We start from the raw sequence: 24,513 nt of genomic DNA, 5'->3' as shown, positions 1-24,513 counted from the left end.
TTTTTGGCGATGTGAGGTGGGGCCTCTTGCATTGATTCCTAGGTGTCTTTGCCTGGGTGGAACTGCACCCCTCTTGCCAGGGGCCAGGCTAAGTCATCTTTGGTTTCTCTGTGTGGCTTTTGTTCATTGAAGATTTTCTGCACCACTTTAGAAGATGAGAATGAAAACGGTGGCCTCCCAATCTCCAGCTCTAGAGCAGAAAGCTCAGGGCCTTGCTTCTCAGCGCTCCTTCAGAAAAAGCAATCACTCTGTCTCCCTGGTCTCTGTCCACACTCAGTGCTCATTCAGCCTGTGACTGAGCATTTCTATCTCACGCATATGACCCCATTTCGAGTTTCCAAATCCTGCAAATTCCTATGGTGCACCCATGCCACTCCTCCCAGGGGAGGAAGGGGGTGTCTCCCTGCACTTCTGTTGCTTGCTGGACCCCTACTGGCAGAGCAGTCACCCAATCATTCTGGGGTTCATGGTATATGCCAACACCAAACTGAAAGCTCACTCCTGGGCTCACTGATTTCAGGCAGCTTCCCCTTTCCAATGCCTGAGAACTCTGTCTCACTCAGGCACCCCCACTCACTCTGTGACCCCCAAGACCATACTGTCCCACCCAGGATTCTGCCCCACTTCACCACCAGAGTGCCTCTCAGGCCTTTAAAGCAGACTTCTAAAAGTTCTGATTTTGTGCTCTGCTGCGATATCACTCCACTGTTGGCTTATGGAGGCTCTGTACCCCCACAGCTTATCTTTCCAAATATCACCTTGAATTCACATCTCCACACCTCCTACCTTGCAGACAGTGGTCACTTTTCTATTTGTAGAGTTGTACTTATTCTTTTCTCAGATCTCCAGTTGAGTTTGCAGGAGTTCAGAATGATTTGATAGCTATCCAGATGAATTCCTGGGACCAGAGGAAACTAAGATCTCCTACTCCTCCACCATCTTTGTTGGTCCTCAGGTAGATCTTTTTATTTGTTTAGGACATCTTTAATTTCTTTTGGCAAAGCTTTACAATTTCAGTATTGAGGCTTTGCTCATTTTTGGTTAGATTTGTTTCTAGATGTTAAGGGGTTTTGATACTATTAAAATGGTATTTAAAATATTTTATTTTCTAATTATTTGTTGCTAATATAATACATATAATTTTTTTTCTTTCTTTCTTAAAACCTTTACTTTGAGACATGGAAAAATCTTACAGGTACACATAGAAAAGTAAGACATGATAACAGTTAAAAAGTGAAGACAGTATAACCAGAAAGCTTTAATGTTTGTCAGCAAATGTTTAAGCTAAAGTTCTGAGTGTGACAAACTACAGGGCTGAAAGGAATGGTAATTAGTATTCCTCTCCTTCTTCACCCTCTCCATCAACAGAATCCACACCAACCTCCTCATACTCCTTCTCAAGTGCAGCGATGTCCTCATGAGGCTCAGAAAGCACTCCTCCCTCCATGCCTTCACCTGCATACCACTTGGCATACATTAGGTCAAACTTATGGGCCAGGTGAGCCCAGGCCTCAGCAATGGCTGTGGTGTTGCTCAGCATACACACAGCTCTCTATACTTTGGCCAGATTTCTACCAGGTACCACAGTAGAAGGCTGGTAATTAAGGCCAACTTTGCAAGTCAGTGAGGCACTGGTCCACAAACTGGTTGCTGCACTTGGTCTTGATGGTGGCAAAGGCATTGACATCTTGGGGAATCATAGGCATGTAGTTACCATGCCAAGGATCATATTTCACCGTGTGGCTGGCTGAACCAAAGCACGCAGTGGTGATCTCTGATACAGAATGCTGGTTGGGGTAGGCTTTCTCAGCAGAGATGACAAGGGCATATGTGGCCAGAGGAAAGTGGATACAGGGATAGGACATCAGGTTGGTTTAGAATTCTGTCAGATCAACATTCAGGGATCCATCAAATCTGAGAGAAGCAATGAAGGAAGAACAATCTGGCTAATAATGCAGTTGAGGTTAGTGTAGTTTGGACATTTAATATCAAGGCTTTTTTTTTTTTTTTTTTTGAGAGAGAGAGAGAGTGAGAGAAAAGGAGAGAGGGAAGTGCACATGTGCACTTGTAAGTGGTGGGGGGCAGAGGGAGAGAATCTTTCAAGTGAGTGGTGAGTGTGGGGCTCGATCTCACAACCATAAGATCATGACCTGAGCCAAAATTCAAGAGCTGGGTGCTTAGCCGACTGAGCCACCCAGGTGCCCCAATATCAAGGTTTCTGCAATAGCTGTCATAGACAACCTTGTTGTCTACCATGAAGGCACAGTCAGAGTGCTCTAGAGTGGAGTTGGGAGTGAGGGCTCAGCTACAGCTGTGTAAACCTGAGGGGCTGAGTAAATGGAGAACTCCCAGCTTGGAATTCTTGCCATAATTGAAAGAGAGGTGTTCCATCAGTATGGAGGTGAACCCAGAGCCAGTTCTGCCTCAAAAGCTGTGGAAAACCAAGAAGTCTTGAAGACATGTGCTCTGGTCACCCAGTTTCTGAATCGGTCCAAGACAAGGCCAATGATCTCCTTGCCAATGATGTAGTGCCCTCAGGCAGCAACTTCTTGCCTGGGATGAGGTTCTCAGGGTTAAAGTGCTGGTGGTAGGTGCCAGTGTGAACTTCATCAATGACTGTAGGTTCCAGGTCTACAAACACTGTCCTGGGCACATACTTGCCAGCATCCATCTCACTGAAGAAGGTGTTGAAGGAATCATCTCCTTGCCCAATGGTATTGACACTTGGCATCTGGCCATTAGGCTGGATGCCATGTTCCAGGCAACAGAGCCCCCAGCATGCATTGCCAATCTGGACACTAGCCTACCAGCGTGGATGAAGATGCACTCATGCATGGTAGCTACAGGCTAGCAGACACAGGTAATAGGAGCAGACACAGGATCCCTTTTACCATCCCTCAAGTAAAGTAAGTAATGCACTTATAATTGCTTCTTATAAATTGACCTTGTATGCAGAAATCTTATTAAATTTATATCCATTGCTTTATTCAATTATGTTATCTGTGAAAAAAAAGACATTTCTACTTTATTCTTTATAATTTTTATAGCTTTTATTTCCTTTGCATTATTGCACTGGCTAAAACTATGTATTTTGGGGAGAGGAACAATCTATTTCTGACACATCTTCAGAAATTAAGACATATTAATACAGGGACTCTCTCAGTGGTTAGAACAGTGTCAGAAATATAGTAAGAACTCCTACTTGATAAATGAATAAATATTGTGTTTAAAATATTATGGATATTGGAATCATAGATACCAGGGGTCAAACTCCAGCTCTCACCTTTCCTAGCCCCATGCTTTAGAACAAATTACTCAGTTTAGACTCAGTTTCTATTTCTATTTCTGTAATATGGAAACAATAATCATACTTTTCAGGATAGTCATGAGAAAATTATGCATATATATGAAATTATATATCCTAAAACATCTATAGTTATTATTATTATTGGATGAGCTCACACAGAGAGAACGTCTATAGAGTGAGAAGAGGACTATGAAAAGAATCTTCTGCAACATTTTTTAAATAACAGACATGTTTATTAAAATAAGTTTTTGTTGTTTAGGTCAGGATGTTATTGCTGGTACTCAAAGGTCATGGTAGGACTTAATAAGTTTTATGCAACATTTTTATTTTTTTTTATTTTTTATTTTTTTAAGATTTTATTTATTCATTTGAGAGAGAGACAGTGAGAGAGAGAGAGAGCATGAGCGAGGAGAAGGTCAGAGGGAGAAGCAGACTCCCCATGGAGCTGGGAGCCCGATGCGGGACTCGATCCCGGGACTCCGGGATCATGACCTGAGCCGAAGGCAGTCGTCCAACCAACTGAGCCACCCAGGCGTCCCTATGCAACATTTTTAAAGAACAGGCAAAAAAATCCAACACAGGAGTCTGAGAGTGACTGAAGGGTTGGGAGGAAAATAGGATAGGTTAGAATCACAGAAACCACAAGAAGAGTTTCAAGAAGGATGTATTAGTAAAAACCCTTTCAATTTCAAGCAATAAAAATCCATCTCAAATATCTTAAATTAAAAATAGGAAGTATTAGTTCATATGGTGGGAAAATCCAGAACTGTTTTCAGGCATCACTGAAATCCAGTTTCTAATTTGTTCTGTTGAATTAATTTTTAAACTGGTTGTCCTCACATGTTCATAAAAATGGTTATCAGCAGCCTTAGATTTGCATAATCTTTATAATCATTGATTTTTTAAATCTGCCATTAAAATCTCAGTTTAAAAAATCTGGGGGGAAAATCTAAGAAAAGTTTTAATTGACTTGGTATAAACTATATGCCTGTTTCTGAACCATCCACAAATTGAAGGGGTGGTGAATATTTGATTGATTAGGTTTGGATCATCACCTGTCCCTGGAAATAAAGAGGTGGAGTCAGCCACATGTAAACCAAATGGATTAAGGACAGAAGGGTGGTTTCCCACAGAGATGTTGGATGGACAAAATATGATCACTACAGAGAAAGTGGTCAACAGTGTCAATGTTGCAGAGAAATCAAATGACATAATAAGTAGAAAGTATATATTGGATTTGGCGTCCAACTATTCTTCATTGACCTTAGGGAGATTTCTTTGATAAGAATGGAAGGAACCTAGACTTCAGTGGGTTGAGGAAGGGCTTGAAGGTTAAGTGCAGGGCTTGAAGGTTAGACTGAACAAATGGACAATTATTTCAAGGAATACGATTGTGAAGGGAAGGATTTCTCTTTGAAGTCTTGACTGTATTTAAAGAGTGAAAGGAAGGAGCCAATATATAGAGGAAAACAGAAGCTACAAGGGAGAGATTAGATTATAGTCCTCAGGGTCTGAGGAGGTAAGAGAGATTGAGATCAAGAATATGTAATAAACTCAGGGGCACCAGAGTGGCTCAGTGGGACAAAGCCTGTGCCTTCAGCTCAGGTCACGATCCCAAGGTCCTGGAACCAAGCCCCACATTGGGCTCTCTGTTCTTGGGGAGCCTGCTTCCTCCTCTCTCTCTGCCTGCCTCTCTGCCTACTTGTGATCTCTGTCTGTCAAATAAATAAATAAAATCTTTAAAAAAAAGAATATATAATAAACTTGGATGATGTGTTTCCTACACTTTACTGAGGGCATTTCCTCTAATAGCCTCTATTTTTCATGGAATAAAATAAATATTGCTAAAACCAAAGAATGGTGGGATCATAGACTTGACTGTGCATAATGAAAGTTTGAAAAAATTGTTATGGACGTGGAAGAGAGCAGACAACAAACACATAGATAGGTTTCCAAGTAATATAGAAGTCCATCTGAGGTGGAAGATCATATATTTTTATTGGTGTTAGCACATGGAATTATATGACTTTTTCTTAGCATAACTCTGGGTTCCCAGGACCTAGCTAACTCAGGCTTTGAACAATAAGATACCAGATTTTCTTTTCTTTTTTCTCTTTTGTATCCATGCTGAGGTGATTGGAAAGAAAAACTTAATGGGAATCTTTTTAAAAATTTTTTAAATTTTTTAAATTAACGTATAGTATATTATTAGCCCCAGGGGTACAGGTCTATGAATCGCCAGTTTACACACCTCATAGCACGTACCTTCCCTAATGTCCATAACCCCACCACCCTCTCCCCCCCCCCCTCCCTCCGCAACCCTCAGTTTGTTTCATGAGATTAAGAGTCTCTTAGTGTTTGTCTCCCTCCCGATCCCATCTTGTATCATTTATTCTTTTCCTACCCCTCAAATCCCCCATGTTGCCTCTCAGCTTCCTCATATCAGGGAGATCATATGATAATTGTCTTTCTCTGACTGACTTATTTTGCTAAGCGTAATACCCTCTAGTTCCATACACATTGTTGCAAATGGCAAGATTTCATTTCTTTGGATGGCTGCAATACACACACACACACACCACATCTTCTTTATCCATTCATCTCTTGATGGATATCTAGATTCTTTCCATAGTTTGGCTATTGTGGACATTGCTGCTATAAACATTTGGGTGCACGTGCCCCTTTGGATCACTACATTTGTATCTTTAGGGTAAATACCCAGTAGTGCAATTGCTGGGTCATAAGGTAGCATTATTTTCAACTTTTTCAGGAACCTCCACACTGTTTTCCAGAGTGGTTGCACCAGCTTGCATTCCTACCAACAGTGTAGGAGAGTTCCCCTTTCTCCGCATCCTTGCCAGCATCTGTCATTTCCTGACTTGTTAATTTTAGCCATTCTGACTGGTGTGAGGTGGTATCTCATTGTGGTTTTGATTTGTATTTCCCTGATGCCGAGTGATGTGGAGCATTTTTTTCATGTGTCTGTTGGCCATCTGGATGTCTTCTTTGCAGAAATGTCTGTTCATGTCTTCTGCCCATTTCTTGATTGGATTATTTGTTCTTTGGGTATTGAGTTTGATAAGTTCTTTATAGATTTTGGACACTAGCCCTTTATCTGATATGTCATTTGCAAATATCTTCTCCCATTCTGTCAGTCGTCTTTTGGTTTTGTTAACTGTTTCCTTTGCTGTGCAAAAGCTTTTGATTTTGATAAAGTCCCAATAGTTCATTTTCGCCCTTGCTTCCCTTGCCTTTGGTGATGTTCCTAGAAAGAAGTTACTGCAGCCGAGGTCGAAGAGGTTGCTGCCTGTGTTCTCCTCAAGGATTTTGATGGATTCCTTTCTCACCTTCAGGTCCTTCATCCATTTTGAGTCTATTTTCATGTGTGGTATAAGGAAAAGGTCCAAATTCATTTTTCTGCATGTGGCTGTCCAATTTTCCCAATACCATTTGTTGAAGAGGCTGTCTTTTTTCCATTGGACATTCTTTCCTGCTTTGTCAAAGATTAGTTGACCATAGAGTTGAGGGTCTATTTCTGGGCTCTCTATTCTGTTCCATTGATCTATGTGCCTGTTTTTGTGTCAGTACCATACTTTCTTGATGATGACAGCTTTGTAATAGAGCTTGAAGTCTGGAATTGTGATGCCACCAACTTTGGCTTTCTTTTTCAATATTTCTCTGGCTATTCGAGGTCTTTTCTGGTTCCATATAAATTTTAGGATTATTTGTTCCATTTCTTTGAAAAAAATGGGTGGGATTTTGATAGGGATTGCATTAAATGTGCAGATTGCTTTAGGTAGCATAGACATTTTCACAATATTTATTCTTCCAATCCATGAGCATGAAACATTTTTCCATTTCTTTGTGTCTTCCTCAATTTCTTTCATGAGTACTTTATAGTTTTCTGAGTACAGATTCTTAGCCTCTTTGGTTAGGTTTATTCCTAAGTATCTTATGGTTTTGGGTGCCATTGTAAATGGGATTGATTCCTTAATTTCTCTTTCTTCTGTCTTGTTGTTGATGTAGAGAAATGCAACAGATTTCTGTGCATTGATTTTACATCCTGACACTTTGCTGAATTCCTGTACAAGTTCTAGCAGATTTAGAGTGGAGTCTTTTGGGTTTTCCACATATAGTATCATCATCTGCAAAGAGTTATAGTTTGACTTCTTCTTTGCCGATTTGGATGCCTTTAATTTCTTCTTCTTGTCTGATTGCTGAGGTTAGGACTTCTAGTACTATGTTGAATAGCAGTGGTGATAATGGATATCCCTACCATGTTCCTGATCTTAGTGGAAAAGCTCTCAGTTTTTCTCCATTGTGAATGATATTCACGGTGGGTTTTTCATAGATGGCCATAGAGATATGTGCCCTCTATCCCTGCACTTTGAAGAGTTTTGATCAGGAAAGGATGCTGTATTTTGTCAAATGCTTTTTCAGCATCTCTTAATGGGAATCTTAAGGTTTTTTCTGAGATGGCCATGGAGATGAAGTAGTTTCAGGCCTTTTCAAATATTACCCACTAGTCAATTTACTTCTGTGTGCTGAAAAAGATATCAGTGCTCAGCTGAACCACAATAGTATTAGGGCCATTTATTATTAAAGTCTTTTGCTTTTGTTATTTTGTGGATGCAGAAGAAAAGAAGAAATATATATGGAAATTATTTTTATAGTCCTTATTTTTAAGATAAGCAGAAAGTAGTTATTGATTCATGCCTCAATCATTAATAACTGTCATTAAATAGTAATAGTGCAATAAAAGTCCAAGAGACCAGAACCTCCATAATATAGAGCAGTATTTTTTAAAATACTTTAAAAAAATCTTATTAGTAAATATTTAAGACCTGTAGGTACAATGTTGACATAATAGGTAGCCATGTATCTAGTCTTAGTTTAAGAAAAAAATTACCTAGGGACACCTGGGTGGCTCAGATGGTTAAATGGCTGCCTTCAGCTCAGGTATTGATCTTAAGGTCCTGAGATTGAGTCCTGCATTGGGCTCCTAGCTCAGTGGAGAGTCTGCTTTTCCCTCTGCCTGCCATTCCCCCTGCTTGTGCTCACTCTCAATTTCTCTCTGATTAAAAAGAAGAAGAAGAAAGAAAAAAGAGAAAAGAAAAAAAAATTACCGAGATATAAAAACCTCCTACATGCCCCTACTTTAATAGAAACTCTATTCTAAATTTCATGTTTATCATTTCTCTGCATTTGTTTATATTGTATCTAAGAAGAATAATATTCTTCTTCTTGCTTTTAAATTTTATAAATATGTTTTATGCCATGTGTATTCTGTTGCCTTTTTAATGCTTAGTTATTATTTTTGAAAATTCATCTCTACTGATAAGTGCAGCTCTATCTAGTTAATTGATTTTTTTTAAAAATTTATTTTGATTCCACTTTAACATACAGTGTTATATTAATTTCAGGTGTACAATATAGTGATTTGACAATTCCATACATCATCCAGTGCTCATCATGACAAGTACATGCCTTAATCCCCATCACCTAGTTCACCCATCCCCCATCATTTCCTCATTTGTTTTGTTTTGTAAATTCCACATATGAGTGCAATCATATGGTATTTGTCTTTCTCTGACTGACTTATTTTTTTTTAATTTTTAATTTTTAATTTTTTTATAAACATATATTTTTATCCCCCAGGGTACAGGTCTGTGAATTGCTAGGTTTACACACTTCACAGCACTCACCATAGCACATACCCTCCCCAGTGTCCATAACCCCACTCCCCTTCTCCAAGCCCCCCTCCCCCCAGCAATCCTCAGTTTGTTTTGTGAGATTAAGAGTCACTTATGGGGGCGCCTGGGTGGCTCAGAGGGTTAAGCCTCTGCCTTCGGCTCAGGTCATGATCTCAGGGTCCAGGGATCGACCCCCGCATCAAGTGGTGAGCCTGCTTCCCCCCCTCTCTTTCTGCCTGCCTCTCTGCCTACTTGTGATCTCTGTCAAATAAATAAAATCTTAAAAAAAAAAAAAAGAGTCACTTATGGTTTGTCTCCCTCCCAATCCCATCTTGTTTCATTTATTTTTCTCCTACCCCCTTAACCCCCCATGTTGCGTCACCACTTCCTCATATCAGGGAGATCATATGATAGTTGTCTTTCTCTGCTTGACTTATTTTGCCAAGCATGATACACTCTAGTTCCATCTATGTTGTCGCAAATGGCAAGATTTCATTTCTTTTGATAGCTGCATAGTATTCCATTGTGTATATATGCCACATCTTCTTTATCCATTCATCTGTTGATGGACATCTAGGTTCTTTCCATAGTTTGGCTATTGTGGACATTGCTGTTATAAACATTTGGGTGCACATGCCCCTTTGGATCACTACGTTTGTATCTTTAGGGTAAATACCCAGTAGTGCAATTGCTGGGTCATAGAGCAGTTCTATTTTCAACATTTTGAGGAACCTCCACGCTGTTTTCCAGAGTGGTTGCACCAGCTTGCATTCCCACCAACAGTGTAGGAGGGTTCCCCTTTCTCCGCATCCTTGCCAGCATCTGTCATTTCCTGACTTGTTAATTTTAGCCATTCTGACTGGTGTGAGGTGATATCTCATTGTGGTTTTGATTTGTATTTCCCTGATGCCAAGTGATATGGAGCACTTTTTCATGTGTCTGTTGGCCATCTGGATGTCTTCTTTGCAGAAATGTCTGTTCATTTCTTCTGCCCATTTCTTGATTGGATTATTTGTTCTTAGGGTGTTGAGTTTGCTAAGTTCTTTATAGATTTTGGACACTAGCCCTTTAACTGATATGTCATTTGCAAATATCTTCTCCCATTCTGTCAGTTGTCTGACTGACTGATTTTGCTTAGTATTATACTCTAGCTCCATCCATGTCATTGCTAATGGCAAGATTTCATTCTTTTTGATGGCTGAGTAATATTCCATTGTGTATTTTTGCCACAACTTCTTTATCCATTCATCTATCAATGGACACTTGGGCTGCTTCCATAGTTTGACTATTGTAAATAATGTTGCAATAAACGGGGTGCATGTATCCTATTGAATTAATGTTTTCATATTCTATGGGTAAATACCCAGTAGCATGATTGCTGGATCATAGGGTAGTTCTATTTTTAACATTTTGAGAAACCTTCATACTGGTTTCCTCAATGGCTGCTCCAGTTTACATTCCAACCAACAGTGCACAAGGGTTCCCTTTTCTTGCATCCTCACCAACACCCATTGTTTCTTGTGTTGTTGATTTTAGCCATTCTGACATGTGTGAGGTGATATCTCATTGTCGTTTTGATTTGCATCTCCCTGATGATGAGTGATATTTGAGCATCTTTTTGTGGGTCTTTTGGCCATCTGGATGTCTTCTTTGGAGAAATGTTTGCTCATGTCTTCTGCCCATTTTCTAACTGGAATATTTGGATTTGGGTATTGAGTTTTATAAGTTCTTTTATATGTTGGATACTAACCCTTTATTGGATATGCCATTTGCAAATATCTTCTTCCATTCTGTAGGTTGCCTCTTAGTTATTATTTCCTTAGTTGTGCTGAAGTTTTATTTTGATGTAGTTTCAAGAGTTTATTTTTTTCTTTTGTTTCCCTTGCTTCGGGAGACATTATCCAGAAAGAAGCTGCTACAGCCAATGTCAGAGAAGTTACTGCCTGTGCTCTCTTCTAGGATTTTTATGGTTTCACATCTCACATTTAGGTCTTTCATCCATTTTGAGTTTATTTTTGTGCATGGTAGAAGAACATAGTTCATTTTCATTCTTTTGCATGTTGCTGTCCAGTTTTCCTAACACGATTTGTTGAAGATATTTCTTCCCACTGGATATTCTTTCCTGCTTTGTCAAACATTAATTGACCATGTAATTGTGGGTTTATTTCTGGATTTTCTGTTTCATTGATCTATGTGTCTATTTTTGTGTCAGTACCATACTCTTAGGATTGCTACAGCTTTTTAATATAACCAAGTCTGGAATTGTGATGCCTCCAGCTTTGCTTTTCTTTTTCAAGATTGCTTTGGCTATCTGGGCTCCTCTATGGTTCCATAATAATTTTAGGATTGTTTGTTCTAGGTCTGTGAAAAATGCGGTTGGTATCGTGAGAGGGATTGCATTGAATATATAGGTTGTTTTGGGTAGTAAAGGCATTTTAACAATATTTGTTCCTCTACTCCATGAGCATGGAATGTCTTTATATTTCTTTGTGTCATCTACAATTTCTTTCATCAGTGTTTTATAGTTTCAGAGTACAGGTCTTGCACCTCTTTGGTTATGTTTATTCCTACCTATGAATTTATTATTTTTAATGCAATTATAACAAGTTCATTCATTTTTCACTGCTTGACAGTATTTCATCATAGGACTGCATTGCAATGTATTTATTCATTCTCTCATTTTTGGTGGGGAGTTACCCACAAATATTTTAAAATTTGTTTTATTTATTTATTTAAAATTTCCCCTACCTTATTGAGAATGCTCTTAAGAATAATTTTATATCCTACCTAGATAGTATCCACCTTTCTGCCCAGGAAAAAATTAAGTAATGTATAAGGAAACTCTTGAAAAGCCAATATTTCATCTAAAGAATGTCTTATGTCCAATAGTGAATAATATTTATGAACCTCCTCCCAAGTATTTATTTCCTCTTTGGCTAATTCTCTTATTCCAATATAGGGGCAGTAAGGAGGGTAGTATAATGCTTTCCCTTACCTCTTAGTTCAATTTGCCAACAAATTAGCCACATTTTTGAGGGGAGGGGATGTTTCAACTCTGGTTCATCACAATGCTGATTAATATGAAATGATTTTGTTCTTGTTTTAAATAAGTGTGGGGCGCCTGGGTGGCTGAGTTGGTAGAGCAACTGCCTTTGGCTCAGGTCATGATCCCAGAGTCCCAAGATCGAGTCCTGCATCAGGTTCGCAGCTCTATGGGGAGTCTGCTTCTCCCACTGACCTTCTTCCCTCTCATGCTTTCTCTCACTCTCTCTCTCTCAAATGAATAAATAAAATCTTTAAGAAAAAGTAAAAAAAAAAATACACAAGTGTGAAAGTTATTTAAACTTTGCAGGGGTTTGTTTTATTTTTTTAGATTTTTTAAATTTATTTGTCAGGGATAGAGGGAGAGAGAGCGAGCCAGCACAGGCAGACAGAGAGGCAGACAGAGGCAGAGGGAGAAGCAGGCTCCCTGCTGAGCAAGAAGCCCAATGTGGGTCTCGATCCCAGGATGCTGGGATCATGACCTGAACCACCCAGGCGTCCCTAAACTTTGCAGGTTCTAAGTTACTCTCTTTGCTTTCACCCTCTCCAGCATAACCCAAAGAGAATCTTCTCTTGCTTTAAAGGTAGTGCTACAGATATAGAGTAACTTAATATCTACCCATCTACCATAGTTCATATGTGCACCACACATGAACTAGGACATTCTCTATCTTGCTGTAGACTACTAGTGCTTCGTTAGTGTGCTTGGCTATGATAGGTTGCTAACCAATAACCCTAGTGTTTGCACTGATATGCAGAGTGGAAGAAGATGTGTATTTCTTTACAACTCTAGGCAAATACTTCTTTTTTAAAATTTTTTTTATTTATTTGTCAGAAGGAGAGAGAGAGAGGGCACAAGCAGGGGGACCAGGAGAGGGAGAAGCAGCTTCTTGCTGAGCAGGGAGACCAATCTGGGTCTCGATCCCAGAACACCAGGATCATGACCTGAGCTGAAGGCAGATGCCTAAAGACTGAGCAGCACAGATGACCCCAAATACTTCTCTCTTAAAGCCAAAAAACCAAGAAAAGAAAAGGAAGCACAGCAATAGTAGGGTTAACAAATCAGGATTCTAAGCAAGCCTATCTATAGCTATCTTTTGATTGAGTGACCTCTGAGTTTAAGGATCATAAATTACAGCACTGCCCAAGGGTAAATTAATTCTGGGGTTCAGTTGAATATAGTTTCAGACAGGTACTGGATTTCTTAGCAGGTCTATGCTTAAACATTTCTAAACCTTTTACAGATTGATTGATTTGTTTTATATTCACTCAATAATAATAATGCCTCGTTTTTGTGGCAGGCACTATGCTAAGCACTGGAATTCTTTCTCAGGATTACCTTCCTAAACTCTTCATAGCATTAAAAGCCTTTCAAATTCTTCCCCAACATGCATATCTTCACTCCTATATTAATCCACCTTCTAAAATACAAAGACTTCTTCAGGTACTTTGGGCATAAATGCTTTCAACTAAATAAGTAGGGACACAAAAGAATTCCATATTCATATTTTGAAAGGTTCAGCCTTAAAAGTGACTTTTATCATTTCTTGCACTTAGTTCATGGCTCCCTGCTGGGTATGGCCTCCATACAAACCTATTTAAGGACATGTATAGGAATGAATTATTATCCACATTATAATAAGCTTTAGCAGATTCTTTCTTTACAAAAGAGCTTATAACATTAGTGGGACTGGCTGCTGATTAAACTGGTTCAAATTGACCCAGCAGGGCTATTCAACTAAATGTGTGATGTTCTCCTTAAATACAAGCCCTGTCTGAAACTCAGCTGGCTTGATTCTTAACATTTGTACAGAAGGTAGAATGACTATAAAGGAGGAAAAGAAGCACTCTTAAATACTATTAGAATTAAGATTCAATAGCTATAGGAAAATGCATTTTCCTACAAAACTATTAATCTTAGGGTCATGAAATAAGAACAGAGTCTAGCAAACATATTTTATTTCTTTTTAAATATTTGATTTTTAAGTAATCTCTACACCCAACATGGGGCTTGAACTTAAATCCCCAAGATCAAAAGTCCCATGTTCTACTGACTGAGCCAGCTAGGCATCTTGAGCAAACATATTTTCAAAAAACGACTTCTCAAAATATAAGTTAAACTCATACCCTGAACAGTATAATAACTAGGTAAAGAAATGAGGAATTCACACGTACACTTAAACACAATATTTTCTTAGCAAAGATACGTATTTGAGTGCATTCTGAGAGTTGCCAGACAAGACAATATCATTTTAATTTTGACAAGTATATAACAAGACTAAAGACACTTCCTTTGGTATTTTGAAATTGCGTTAACAGTTCCTATTCTCACTTCTTTATTTTTTAAAGATTTATTTAGTTATTTGACAGAGAAAGAGCACAAGTAGGCAGAGTGGCAGAGGGAGAGAAGCGGGCTCACTGCTGAGCAAAGAGCCCAATGTGGGGCTCGATCTCACGTCCCTGGGACAATGACCTGAGCCAAAGGCAGACGCTTAAATGACTGAGACACTCAGGCGACAGCTATTCCCACTTCTTACACACACACACACACACACACACACACATGCACACGCACACGCACACAAAGACACAAACGGACACACTTACAATGAGAGATTTAAAATACTAGGCTTAATAGTGACTGGTCACTGAATAAATAAGCACATTGTATGGCAAGTGATATTGCAATAAGCAACTGCAATGTTTTCAGTATATCTCATATACTGGAATGATTAGACTTAAAGAAAATACATTTCCCTTTACCATACATTGAAAAGCAACAACAGAAATTGGAAGTTGAAGAACAGTAAATACCACAAACTCTTGACTGATAAGTTTTTTGGAGAGGCAATCAATTACATGATGAAATACATGTGTGAAGTTTTGCATGTGCAAGTTTTGTCACAACCTGATTAAAGTGAAAACCTAGTTAAATTTATAACAATTCTGTTTGACATGTTTAAAATTAAAGAGTTTGTTTAGAAACCTTGCTGAAGGGCATTGACTGGGCTGGCTCATTCAGAAGACCATGTGACTCTTGATCTCAGGGTCTTAAGTTCAAGCCCCACCTTGTGTGTTAGAGATTAAATAAATAAATAAATTTCAAAATAATTATCAATATATAATTAATGTAATAATTAATAACTGATAAATGAAAATAATTATATAAATGAAATATGAATAAATAAATAATTGATGTTATAAATAAATAAATAAACTTAAAAAAAAAACCTGGTTGAAATGATTAAGGTAAAGTATACGTAGTGGTAATGGTGGTGGAGGGTGGGAGGAGGAAAAAATAAAATCAAGAAACTGGGGCTGGGAGGAGAGGCAGGTGGAGAGGGACTTTCCGAGAAAGTCCCCCTTTCTACAAGTTAGTATAATACAAGCTACAAAAATATTACAAGTTTACAATAAAAACAGAATAAGTGTTGGAAAGTTTGGTTCTTAAGGTATACATAGTATAATATATGTTAATAAGAAAAATAGTAAATAATTGTTTTTAATCGGTTTAAGAGACAGAAAACCCTTCAGAGAAAAATAAGCACCTAAAAGTTTCAAATAGTATCTTTATAGCAATTTATAGCTTAGAAAATGCTTTAATAACTATTATCTAATAATTATTATTGTAATTCAATCTTTCACAGCCTAGTACATCCTACACACTTAATGCTTTAAACGAAACAGAAGCAAATTTCACTTAATTAAAATAGTGTCTGTCATATAGTGTCAAGAATTTTTATTGCACAGGATTTCACTAAGTATCTGAAGTTAGAAGAACTATAGTGAAAGGGATGAATGTCTTTCTCACTTGGTTTTTGTCTTTGATCCTATAAATTTCCAGTGTGCATAATTATGTGGGATTTGGGTTAAGGGTGGGGCTAGAAGTCAGAATAAATGTGGGGCCAAGTACAGAGGTAAAAAGGAGAACCAAAAAGACAATAAACCCACCAAATCACTTGTGTTCTTCATTTTACATTTGCATTAATGAGTATGTGTCAGTCAATTCTCGACTAAATTTTCTCTTTAAGCATGAGATGAATAAAGTGGCCTCAGAGGTATTAATAGATGGTGAGGGGAATACATTTTTTAACTATTTCCCAAATTGTATTTAAAGTACCCCTGAGATTATATTTTTTTAAAGGCAAAATCTTAAGAAATGTATCCCTGATGAAAATATAATTGTATTAAATTCCATTGTGTTGGGGAAAGGCTGGTTCTCTACCTTGGGATTTTTCTTCTGCCGCTGCTTCTGCCACATTGCTCTTGGTGTCTAAAGCAGAGCTGCCTGGTTCACTCTGTGAACTCTGAAAGGAGAAAACAATCATCAATTTCAAAATGAGTTACTTTTCCTCAAAGTTGGATCAACTCTCCCAGTTAAAGAATGCAGATAAGTGCCTTGTAGGAATTACCAAACATACCTGGTTCATTTTTCTAGAATTTAATGCTGTGTATTAGAAGCAAAGGAGTAATCACAGTCTTACTGCATCAACAAGATAAAATGCATTGGCTCAACATGTCATCCCAACTGCCTGTGGCTAACAAAGTGATATGCTAAAAATATTATTCCAGATGTACATTAATCCTCAAAGTATTGTGTAAGCTCCACAATACTTTCTAAAAACTAATTTGAGACCACCATACAGTGAAATTTTGAAAATGCTACTGTTTTACTATTAGAATCACTTTCTATGTTTGTGGGGGAAAGAAAAAGATTTTATCTTAACTGAAGAATTAAAGCTTAGTTTTATGGATAAATGATGGCAAATAGCTTTTTTGTGCTCATGCTGATGTAGTTTTGTTTTCATGCTGACATAGTTTTAAAAGGATGATAATAGAATATTCTTAAGACTCATATTGGTGAACTTAATGGTGAATCATATTTTTAATTGCCTCTCCTTTTCTCTAGAATGTTCTTCCTCATTGAACTCTTATAGTCAAATAAACACAAAGCTACTTAAGATATTAACATGGAAATTACAGTTTCAGAACAAATAGTGAAGTTACCCTAAAAGTGGGTGGTTATTGTACTCAGGATAATAGTTCTGTTTTAGAAAGCACCCTTTATTTACCTATAATTTATAATAGCTTTTCACAAATAATTTACCTGTCCATGGAAGCTTCCTGCAACTGACTCAAATGAGTCATTTTTTTTTTTTTTAGGATTTTATTTATTTATTTGACAGAGAGAGGGATCACAAGCAGGTAGAGAGGCAGGCAGAGAGAGAGAGGGAAGGAGGTTCCCTGCTGAGCAGAGAGCCTGATGTGGGACTCAATACCAGGACCCTGAGATCATGACCTGAGCCGAAGGCAGAGGCTTAACCCACTGAGCCACCCAGGCGCCCCTCAAATGAGTCATCTTAATGATTAACATGAGTTTGCTCTTTTCCATTTGCCATTTTATCTTCTTGAATACCCACACATTTTCTTTTCCTTCTTCATAAGAAAACTAATTTGTCCAGTTTACTCTTCAGTATTAACATCTGATTATTCATGAAAACTCTACCTCAGTAGGCTCTTTTACTTCAGTTGCTTCCTCTAACCCTTCTTTGTCTTCTTTTCCATTTTCCTGAAATGGAAACAGTGCCAGTAAGTTGTATCCAAAAGAAGCTAAAGATAAAACTAACAGCTTATACTCTAATATACCAAGATTTTTATGTAAAAAAAAATTATGTAATGGGCAAGTATCATACCAAATAAAATCACACAAAGTAGTTGTATTAACAAATTCAAACAGACCTGTTATAAATGCCAAAACTAGAAGCATATTACTGTGACCCAACTATTATTTGACCCCCTCACACCCCTTTTTCTTAAGTAGACTACATGCCCAGCATGGAGTCCAACCAGGGGCTTGAACTCACAACCCTGAGATCTAGACTGACCTGAGATGAAGAGTTCAGATGCCTAATAAACTGAGCCACCCTGGCACTCCTGACCCCCTTTTTTCCAGCAATTTTGTCACAACCTGATACAGAATACTTCAACTAAAAAGAGAAATAATTAAATGATAAAATATGATATTGCATCTCAATTTTCTCAAGAACGTTGATTCTCAAATCCTCTCATAGTTAAGTGGTTAGAAACCTACGTTTGCCACGTACCTGAGCAGGTTTGTGTTCCTCTTGAGATGCTGACTCACTCATCTGGGCCACTGAAAGTTATCATCAAAAAGTAGGGAAAAGTATTACCAGACCAATATTAATAACAAAAAAGAAAGAAAGAAAATAGTAATAAACAACAAAAAGCACTAGAGAAGACCGAAATCACCCCCAACCCCCAATGCATCCCACCATTCTATTGAATGGTAAGTTCTCAACTGCTAAACTTTTCAAACTCTGCTACTGTTACTGCCGTTATTACTGGCCAAAACTAGATTAGTGCTAAGCTAGTGCTAGGGAGACAGAAAAACTCAACATTAATAATCACAACCATTATCATTTTAAAAAGAAACACACACACACACACACACACACACCAGCAACAGTAATGCAAGTGAATTTTTTAAAACATTATCATCCTCATTAATTTTTGAAATAACAGTTTAGATGAGGTGGAATGAAACTTTGATGGCTACCCAATTCTCACTACAGAGCACTTCTTTTTTGAATGAGGAGTTCTGAGAAGAATGTGGTTTTATCCTATTTATTCATATTAAGGAGTTAAAGTGGATAATTATCAGATCTTTACTTCACTGAAAATGACTATAGATTCAGCCACAAATTATCAAAATCACTGCTGTGCCAAAAATCATTTGAGAATTTGTGTATATTTAGGCAAAGTGCTATGCAAAAAGTAAATTTTATATCCGTGGCCTATACCTCTAGGGCAGTTACAGTCTAGGGATTACTTAATTTGAAATGGTATCTTTATACAGTGCTAGAGTATTTGTATTTCTTTTTATCAACACAGCACATGTTCTAGTTGAATAAACCAAAATTACTGCCTTTGGAGACAACAGATTCCAACGTTAGAATAGCTGCCTTGAAGCCTTTTTTGAAGCAATTCATGAATAATAAATAATATAAAATAGATTCCTTTGGTAGGTCCCAATTGTACATGCTCACAGACTGCTTTCTTTGCTTATGGTGTCCATCTTTTGAAACTGCTAAGAAGCTCCCTTTCATTTCTCTTAAAATCCATTTTGTTTGGATGCACCCAGATAAATCCAATGCAATAAAGCTTTATTGGGGGCCTTCTTTATGCAGGCAGACATCAGGGTTGAAAAGATGAGTAAGACCTGTGCTTGGGGAGACAAGAAAACTTCCTTTGAAGAGTTCCTAGTTTAGTGATGGAAAAAGGGATAAACAGAGGCAATTTAAATCTGCAATTTAATCTGCCAATGAAGACGTGCATGTAAGATGCTAAGGAACACAGAGGGGTAAGCAGTTACTTTTCCCAGGGAGGTCAAGGAACTTCACAGAAAGACAGATTTCCAAACTGGATCTTAACAGGCTAATAAGACATTTTTGTGTAAAGGAGCGGGGGAAGAGTATTTGAGGCAGAAGGAGCAATACACACTAGGGTATGCAAGTTCAAAAAGTGAAACACTGATCGAGCAGAGCGTACTTATATAAAAGAAAATGGCAGATATGGCCGAAAAGGTCACTTTTCCATCTGTAAAGTTTAATCATGCTGAGTCAAGGAGTTTGGACTTTACTCTGTGCTTTTTAAGCACAGTATAGATGTGATCAGGTTGGTGTCTTTAAAAAGTTACCTCCACCAGTAAAGACTAGAACTATGAAACACTGGGGAAAGAGAGCATGAAGGTAAATTTTGTACCTGAAATGTTGCATCTGCAGTAAATGGCCCTCACTCTAATCTAGGTTCTGCCAGACACTGCCAATACCCTAACCATACCCCTTCAGCTTCACTTTTCAGTATATGTGCATGGTTTCTGACCGCAAGTGCCTGGAATTCTGAGCATTTCCTGCCAGTCCAAATGTGGGGAAAGGCAAGAAGGGCTTGGGAGTTGGTATCTTACAGGAGAAGCCCTCAGTCAGTAATGGATAGGAAGTTGCATAGAGCCCCATAGGTGGAACATTTCTGTCTCCCAGACTTCCCCAATGGGATAGAGCCTCAATTGCCTACAGTGCAACCTGCCCAATAATACAGGCATCCTTCATTTTTCCGTATTACTTCCCTACTCCATTACCATTGTTTCCTGGAACCGCCTCCCAGATGAACTTGCACTCAACTCCTTGGATCAGGGTCTATTCTGTGGGAACCTAAAGTAAAACAGATATGATGATCATGACTGGGGGCAAAATTGGATCTACAAGACCAGTGATCTAACCCCTGAGCTATGGAGCCTTCCCCTGCAAAATTGGATCTAAAGAGTGAAAGAGAAATAGTTGAGGTTCAAGGAGTGGGTTTTTTTCCCCATTATTTATAAGGATTAATGGATGATGATGCCATTTAATGAAATAAGGAAAAGTTTGCATTTGGAGGTGTTAACATGTTTAATATACCTATTCAGTAGTCTATAGACATTTCCAGTAAAAATCTTAATGACACTGAAATATATTATGGTGCATTGGTAGGAGGTTGTGCAGAATCAAGTCCTTTGGAAAATGACAGAAGCACTGTCCAGTCTGAACAGTACTAACTTACATTTTAATTACTCAAAGTGCATAGCGTTCTACACACCTCACTCTCCCACCCATGAAATTCTAGAGTCATTCTACTTAGATTATCAGCTATGAGACAGAATTTTGTGAACCTGTTAAGAGACCTTTATATGCATTCCCAATAGATTTATAAATTGGTGAATTGCAGCATTTGGCATCTTGATTGGCAAGACTGTCAGTCATATATGACAGGGTAGCCAGTTAACCTTGAGGAAGGGATTTCCCAGTGTAAGAGAGAAATCATGAACGATTCTGATTTGTCAGACTAATAGAAGATCAGAAATGTCATTTAGCTAGATTTCATGATTCTTAAACCCCTGAGTACTGACAGAAAGATGCATTTGCAGGAGGATGTTAGTGGAGTTCACCCAATAAGAATATCTTCTAGGAGAAGAAAAAAAAGATAAAGATAAACCCTTGCTGATGAATACTTAAAGGTAAGGCTAGGAAAGAAAAGCCAGGGTAAGAGAGCGATGACTGCTGAGAATGGCAGGAAATTCCTACAGCTTTTTACCTGCATGCTGCTGGCTTAACTCCAGTTATCAGCCTCTACAACTATGCATACGCCACAGCAAGCTACTGCAGCCCTACAGGTATATGCCAACAGCCAAGGCCTATAGAGCTATTGGTGGATCTAGATTGAACCCTAACCCCTGCCATTGGTCTGCACAGCTCCACTCACTTGCAGTTAACCTTACAGTTGTACACCTGCAAGACACCAGCTCCAACTCCCATCACTGGCCTCCCCTGCCAAACATGTGCCTACAGCTAGCCCCTACAGTCACACATGTACACAGTGACAGCCAGAGCCATTGCAGCTGCCTGTTTGCCTGCAGTTGTCCCCAGCCCCTGCTGAAGGCCCTAGACTTCACCAGTACACATCTGTTAGCAACTCGTCCCTGCAGCCAGCCTTCTCAATTGGCCCCATAGCCAACAGCGTGCACACTGTCTGGCTATGGCCACTATCACTGTCTGGCATGGTCCCTAGCCAGTAGACTAGAGGTTCTCTTAAAGAATCCAACAGTCCTGGGATGCCATGGTGGTTCAGTTGGTTAAGGGTCTGATTCTTGATTTTGGCTCAGGTCATGACTTTGGTGTCCTGGGATCAAGCCCGTGTCTGGCTCCGTGCTCAGTAAGGAGTCTGCTTTAGAATTCTTTCCCTTTCCCTCTGCCCCCTACCCCCGCTCATGTGTGCTTGCTCTCTCTCTAAAATAAAATAAAATAAATCCTAAAAAGAATAATCCAACAATCCTTGCAGCCATTGTGCACTGCCTATAGCTGTCACCAAGGATCATGCAGTTGTTGATTTTATGGATCATAGCTTCCTGAGCCAATGAGACACCATGTCACCCTTCCCCATCTACAGGCACTACATACCTTCACACTTGGCATCCTGTAACACTAGACCAAGGGTCACAGCATGTTCCAGCATACCCCCAACTACAGTTGAAGGTCATTCCTTACCATTCTGTAGGTCTGGAAGAGCTGACTCTTCTTCAAATGCACAAACACCTACAAAAGTGACAGGGATCACAAAGAATCAAGGAAACATGACACCACTAAAAGAACATAGTAAACTTCCAGTAATAGACCCCAAAGAAGTAGAGATTCACAAATTACCTAACAAATAATTCAAAATAATTATTTCAAAGATGCTCAGAATGCTGCAAGAGAAAACAGATAAACAGTTTGATGAAATAAGGAAAATTAAAAAAAAAAAAAAAGAATGAAATGATAAGTCCCACAAAGAGAAAAACACAAAAAGGATGCCAGAAATTTTAGAGCTGGAGAATACAAGGACTGAAACAAAGAATTCAATGAAGAGCTTCAATAGCAGACTAAACAAAGCAGAAGAATCACTGAATCTGAACACAGATGATTTATTATTATTAATATTGAAGTATAGTTGATATACAATGTAGTGATTTGACAAGTCTATACACTATGCTGTGCTCACCACAGGTGTAGCTATCATCTGTCACCATACAATGCTATTATAATACCATTGATTATACTCCTTATGCTGTACTTTTATCCCTGTGACTTATTCATTCCATAGCTGGAAGCCTGTGTCTCTCCCTTCACCCATTTTGCCCATCCCTTAATTCTCTCTCCTGTGAGAGAGAATTTTTGTTCTCTATATTTATGAGTTTGTTTTTGCTTTTTGTTTATTTGTTTTGTTTTGTTTTTAGTTTCTATATATAAGTAAAATCATATGGTATCTGTCTTTCTCTGACTTATCACATTTAGCATGCTCTATGGGTCCATCTATGTTGTCACAAATGGCAAGATCTCATTGTTTTTTTATGGCTGAGTAATATTTCAGTGTGTGTGTGTGTCTGTGTGTGACATCTTCTTTACCCATTCATCTACTGATTGACACTTGGGTTACTTTCACATCCTTGTTATTGTAAATAATGCTGCAATAAACACACGGGTGTATATATCTTTTCCAATCAGCATTTTCATTTTGGGGGGTAAATACTCAGTGGGAATACAGATCATTTGAAATGATCCAATCAGAGAAAAGGAAAGGGAAAAAATGAAGGAGAATGAAGAAAGCCTATGGAATTGATGGGACACCATTAAGATAAACTATGTATTATGAGAGTCTAAGGAGAGGGAGAGAGGAACAGAAAGCTTGTTTTTAAAAATTTATGTCTGAGAACTTCCCAAATCTGTGGAGGTATTTGCACATCCAAGTTCATGAAGTTCATAGGTCTGCAAACAAATTCAACTCAAAGACATCTTCCCCAGGACACATTGTAATAAAACTGTCAAAAACCAAAGACAAGGGCACCTGGGTGGCTCAGTGAGTTAGGCCTCTGCCTTCAGCTCAGGTGATGATCTCAGGGTCCTGGGATCGAGTACCACGTCAGGTTCTCTGCTCGGTGAGGAGTCTGCTTCCCCCTCTCTCTCTGCCTGTTTCTCTGCCTACTTGTGATCTCCCTCTGTTTGTCAAATAAATAAATGAAATCTTATTTTTTAAAAAAAGCCAAAAATAATGATAAATCTTGAAAGCGGCAATGGAAAAGAAGTATGTCACTTACAAGGGAATCCTATAAGACTATCAATGTATTTCTTACCAGAAACCTCACAGGCCAGGAGAAAGTAAGGGTGATATATTTAAAGTAATCTTATCTGGCAAAATTCTCCTCAGAAATGAAGGAGAGACAAAGTCTTTCCCAGACAAATAAAAGCTGCCTTACAAGAAATATGAAATTCTTCAAGTTGGCACAAAGGGACACCAATTACTAACATTAAAATATAAAACATACTGATAAATATAACTATAATGTCAAATTCAGAATACTTCAATACTGTAATATGGTAGTGTATTAATCAGTTAATTCTAGTATTAAGATTAAAGGACAGAAGTATTAAAAATAACTATAGCTACAATATTTGCTAATGGATATACAGTATAAAAAAATGGAAATTTTGGTATCAAAAACAAAATGGGAGGGTAAAAAGGTAGAGCTTTTGTATGTAGTTGAAATTAAATTGAAATCCACTTAAAATTATTATAATTGATATTTCATGGTAACCACAAAGTAAAAACCTACAATAGATGCACAAAAGATGCACAAAAGCATACCACTATGTAAAATCATCAATTCACAAGGGAAGTCAGTAAAAGAGGAAGAAAGAAAAAAGGAACTATGGAACAGTCAGAAAATCATTAACAAGATGATATTATTAAATTTTTCCCTATTGATAATCACTCCAAATGTATATGGATTAAATTCTCCACCAAAATGCATAGAGTGGGGGCACCTGGGTGGCTCAGTGGGTTAAAGCCTCTGCCTTCAGCTCAGGTCATGATCCCAGGTTCCTGGGA

At 38.3% G+C, this 24,513-nt stretch overlaps 1 protein-coding gene and 1 pseudogene across 2 annotated transcripts in view; both read right to left on the bottom strand.

The window, feature by feature from the left end:
• EFCAB5 (EF-hand calcium binding domain 5) overlaps positions 1-24,513 on the bottom strand; it is a 163,097-nt gene that overhangs the window by 121,456 nt on the left and 17,128 nt on the right. The window contains exons 2-6 of one of the 2 annotated variants that reach the window (XM_045070255.1): positions 22,137-22,184; positions 20,198-20,270; positions 18,147-18,196; positions 17,549-17,611; positions 16,268-16,349 (exon numbers count right to left, since the gene is read on the bottom strand). In XM_045070255.1, the coding sequence (XP_044926190.1) occupies positions 16,268-16,349; positions 17,549-17,611; positions 18,147-18,188 (187 nt within the window). In that variant the 5' untranslated portion in view covers positions 18,189-18,196; positions 20,198-20,270; positions 22,137-22,184. Of the gene's footprint in view, positions 1-16,267; positions 16,350-17,548; positions 17,612-18,146; positions 18,197-20,197; positions 21,144-22,136; positions 22,185-24,513 lie in introns of those variants that run through there. The other variant, XM_045070256.1, reaches the window with a different exon arrangement.
• On the bottom strand, positions 1,305-2,835 carry LOC101669893 (annotated as a pseudogene).

The sequence above is a fragment of the Mustela putorius genome, unplaced genomic scaffold, assembly GCF_011764305.1.
Source record: "Mustela putorius furo isolate JIRA1106 unplaced genomic scaffold, ASM1176430v1.1 tig00003962_pilon_pilon_pilon, whole genome shotgun sequence".
In the NCBI taxonomy this organism is placed as follows: domain Eukaryota; kingdom Metazoa; phylum Chordata; class Mammalia; order Carnivora; family Mustelidae; genus Mustela; species Mustela putorius.
The sequence above is the reverse complement of the archived record's forward strand: the minus strand, read 5'-3'. Positions and strand labels throughout refer to the sequence as shown.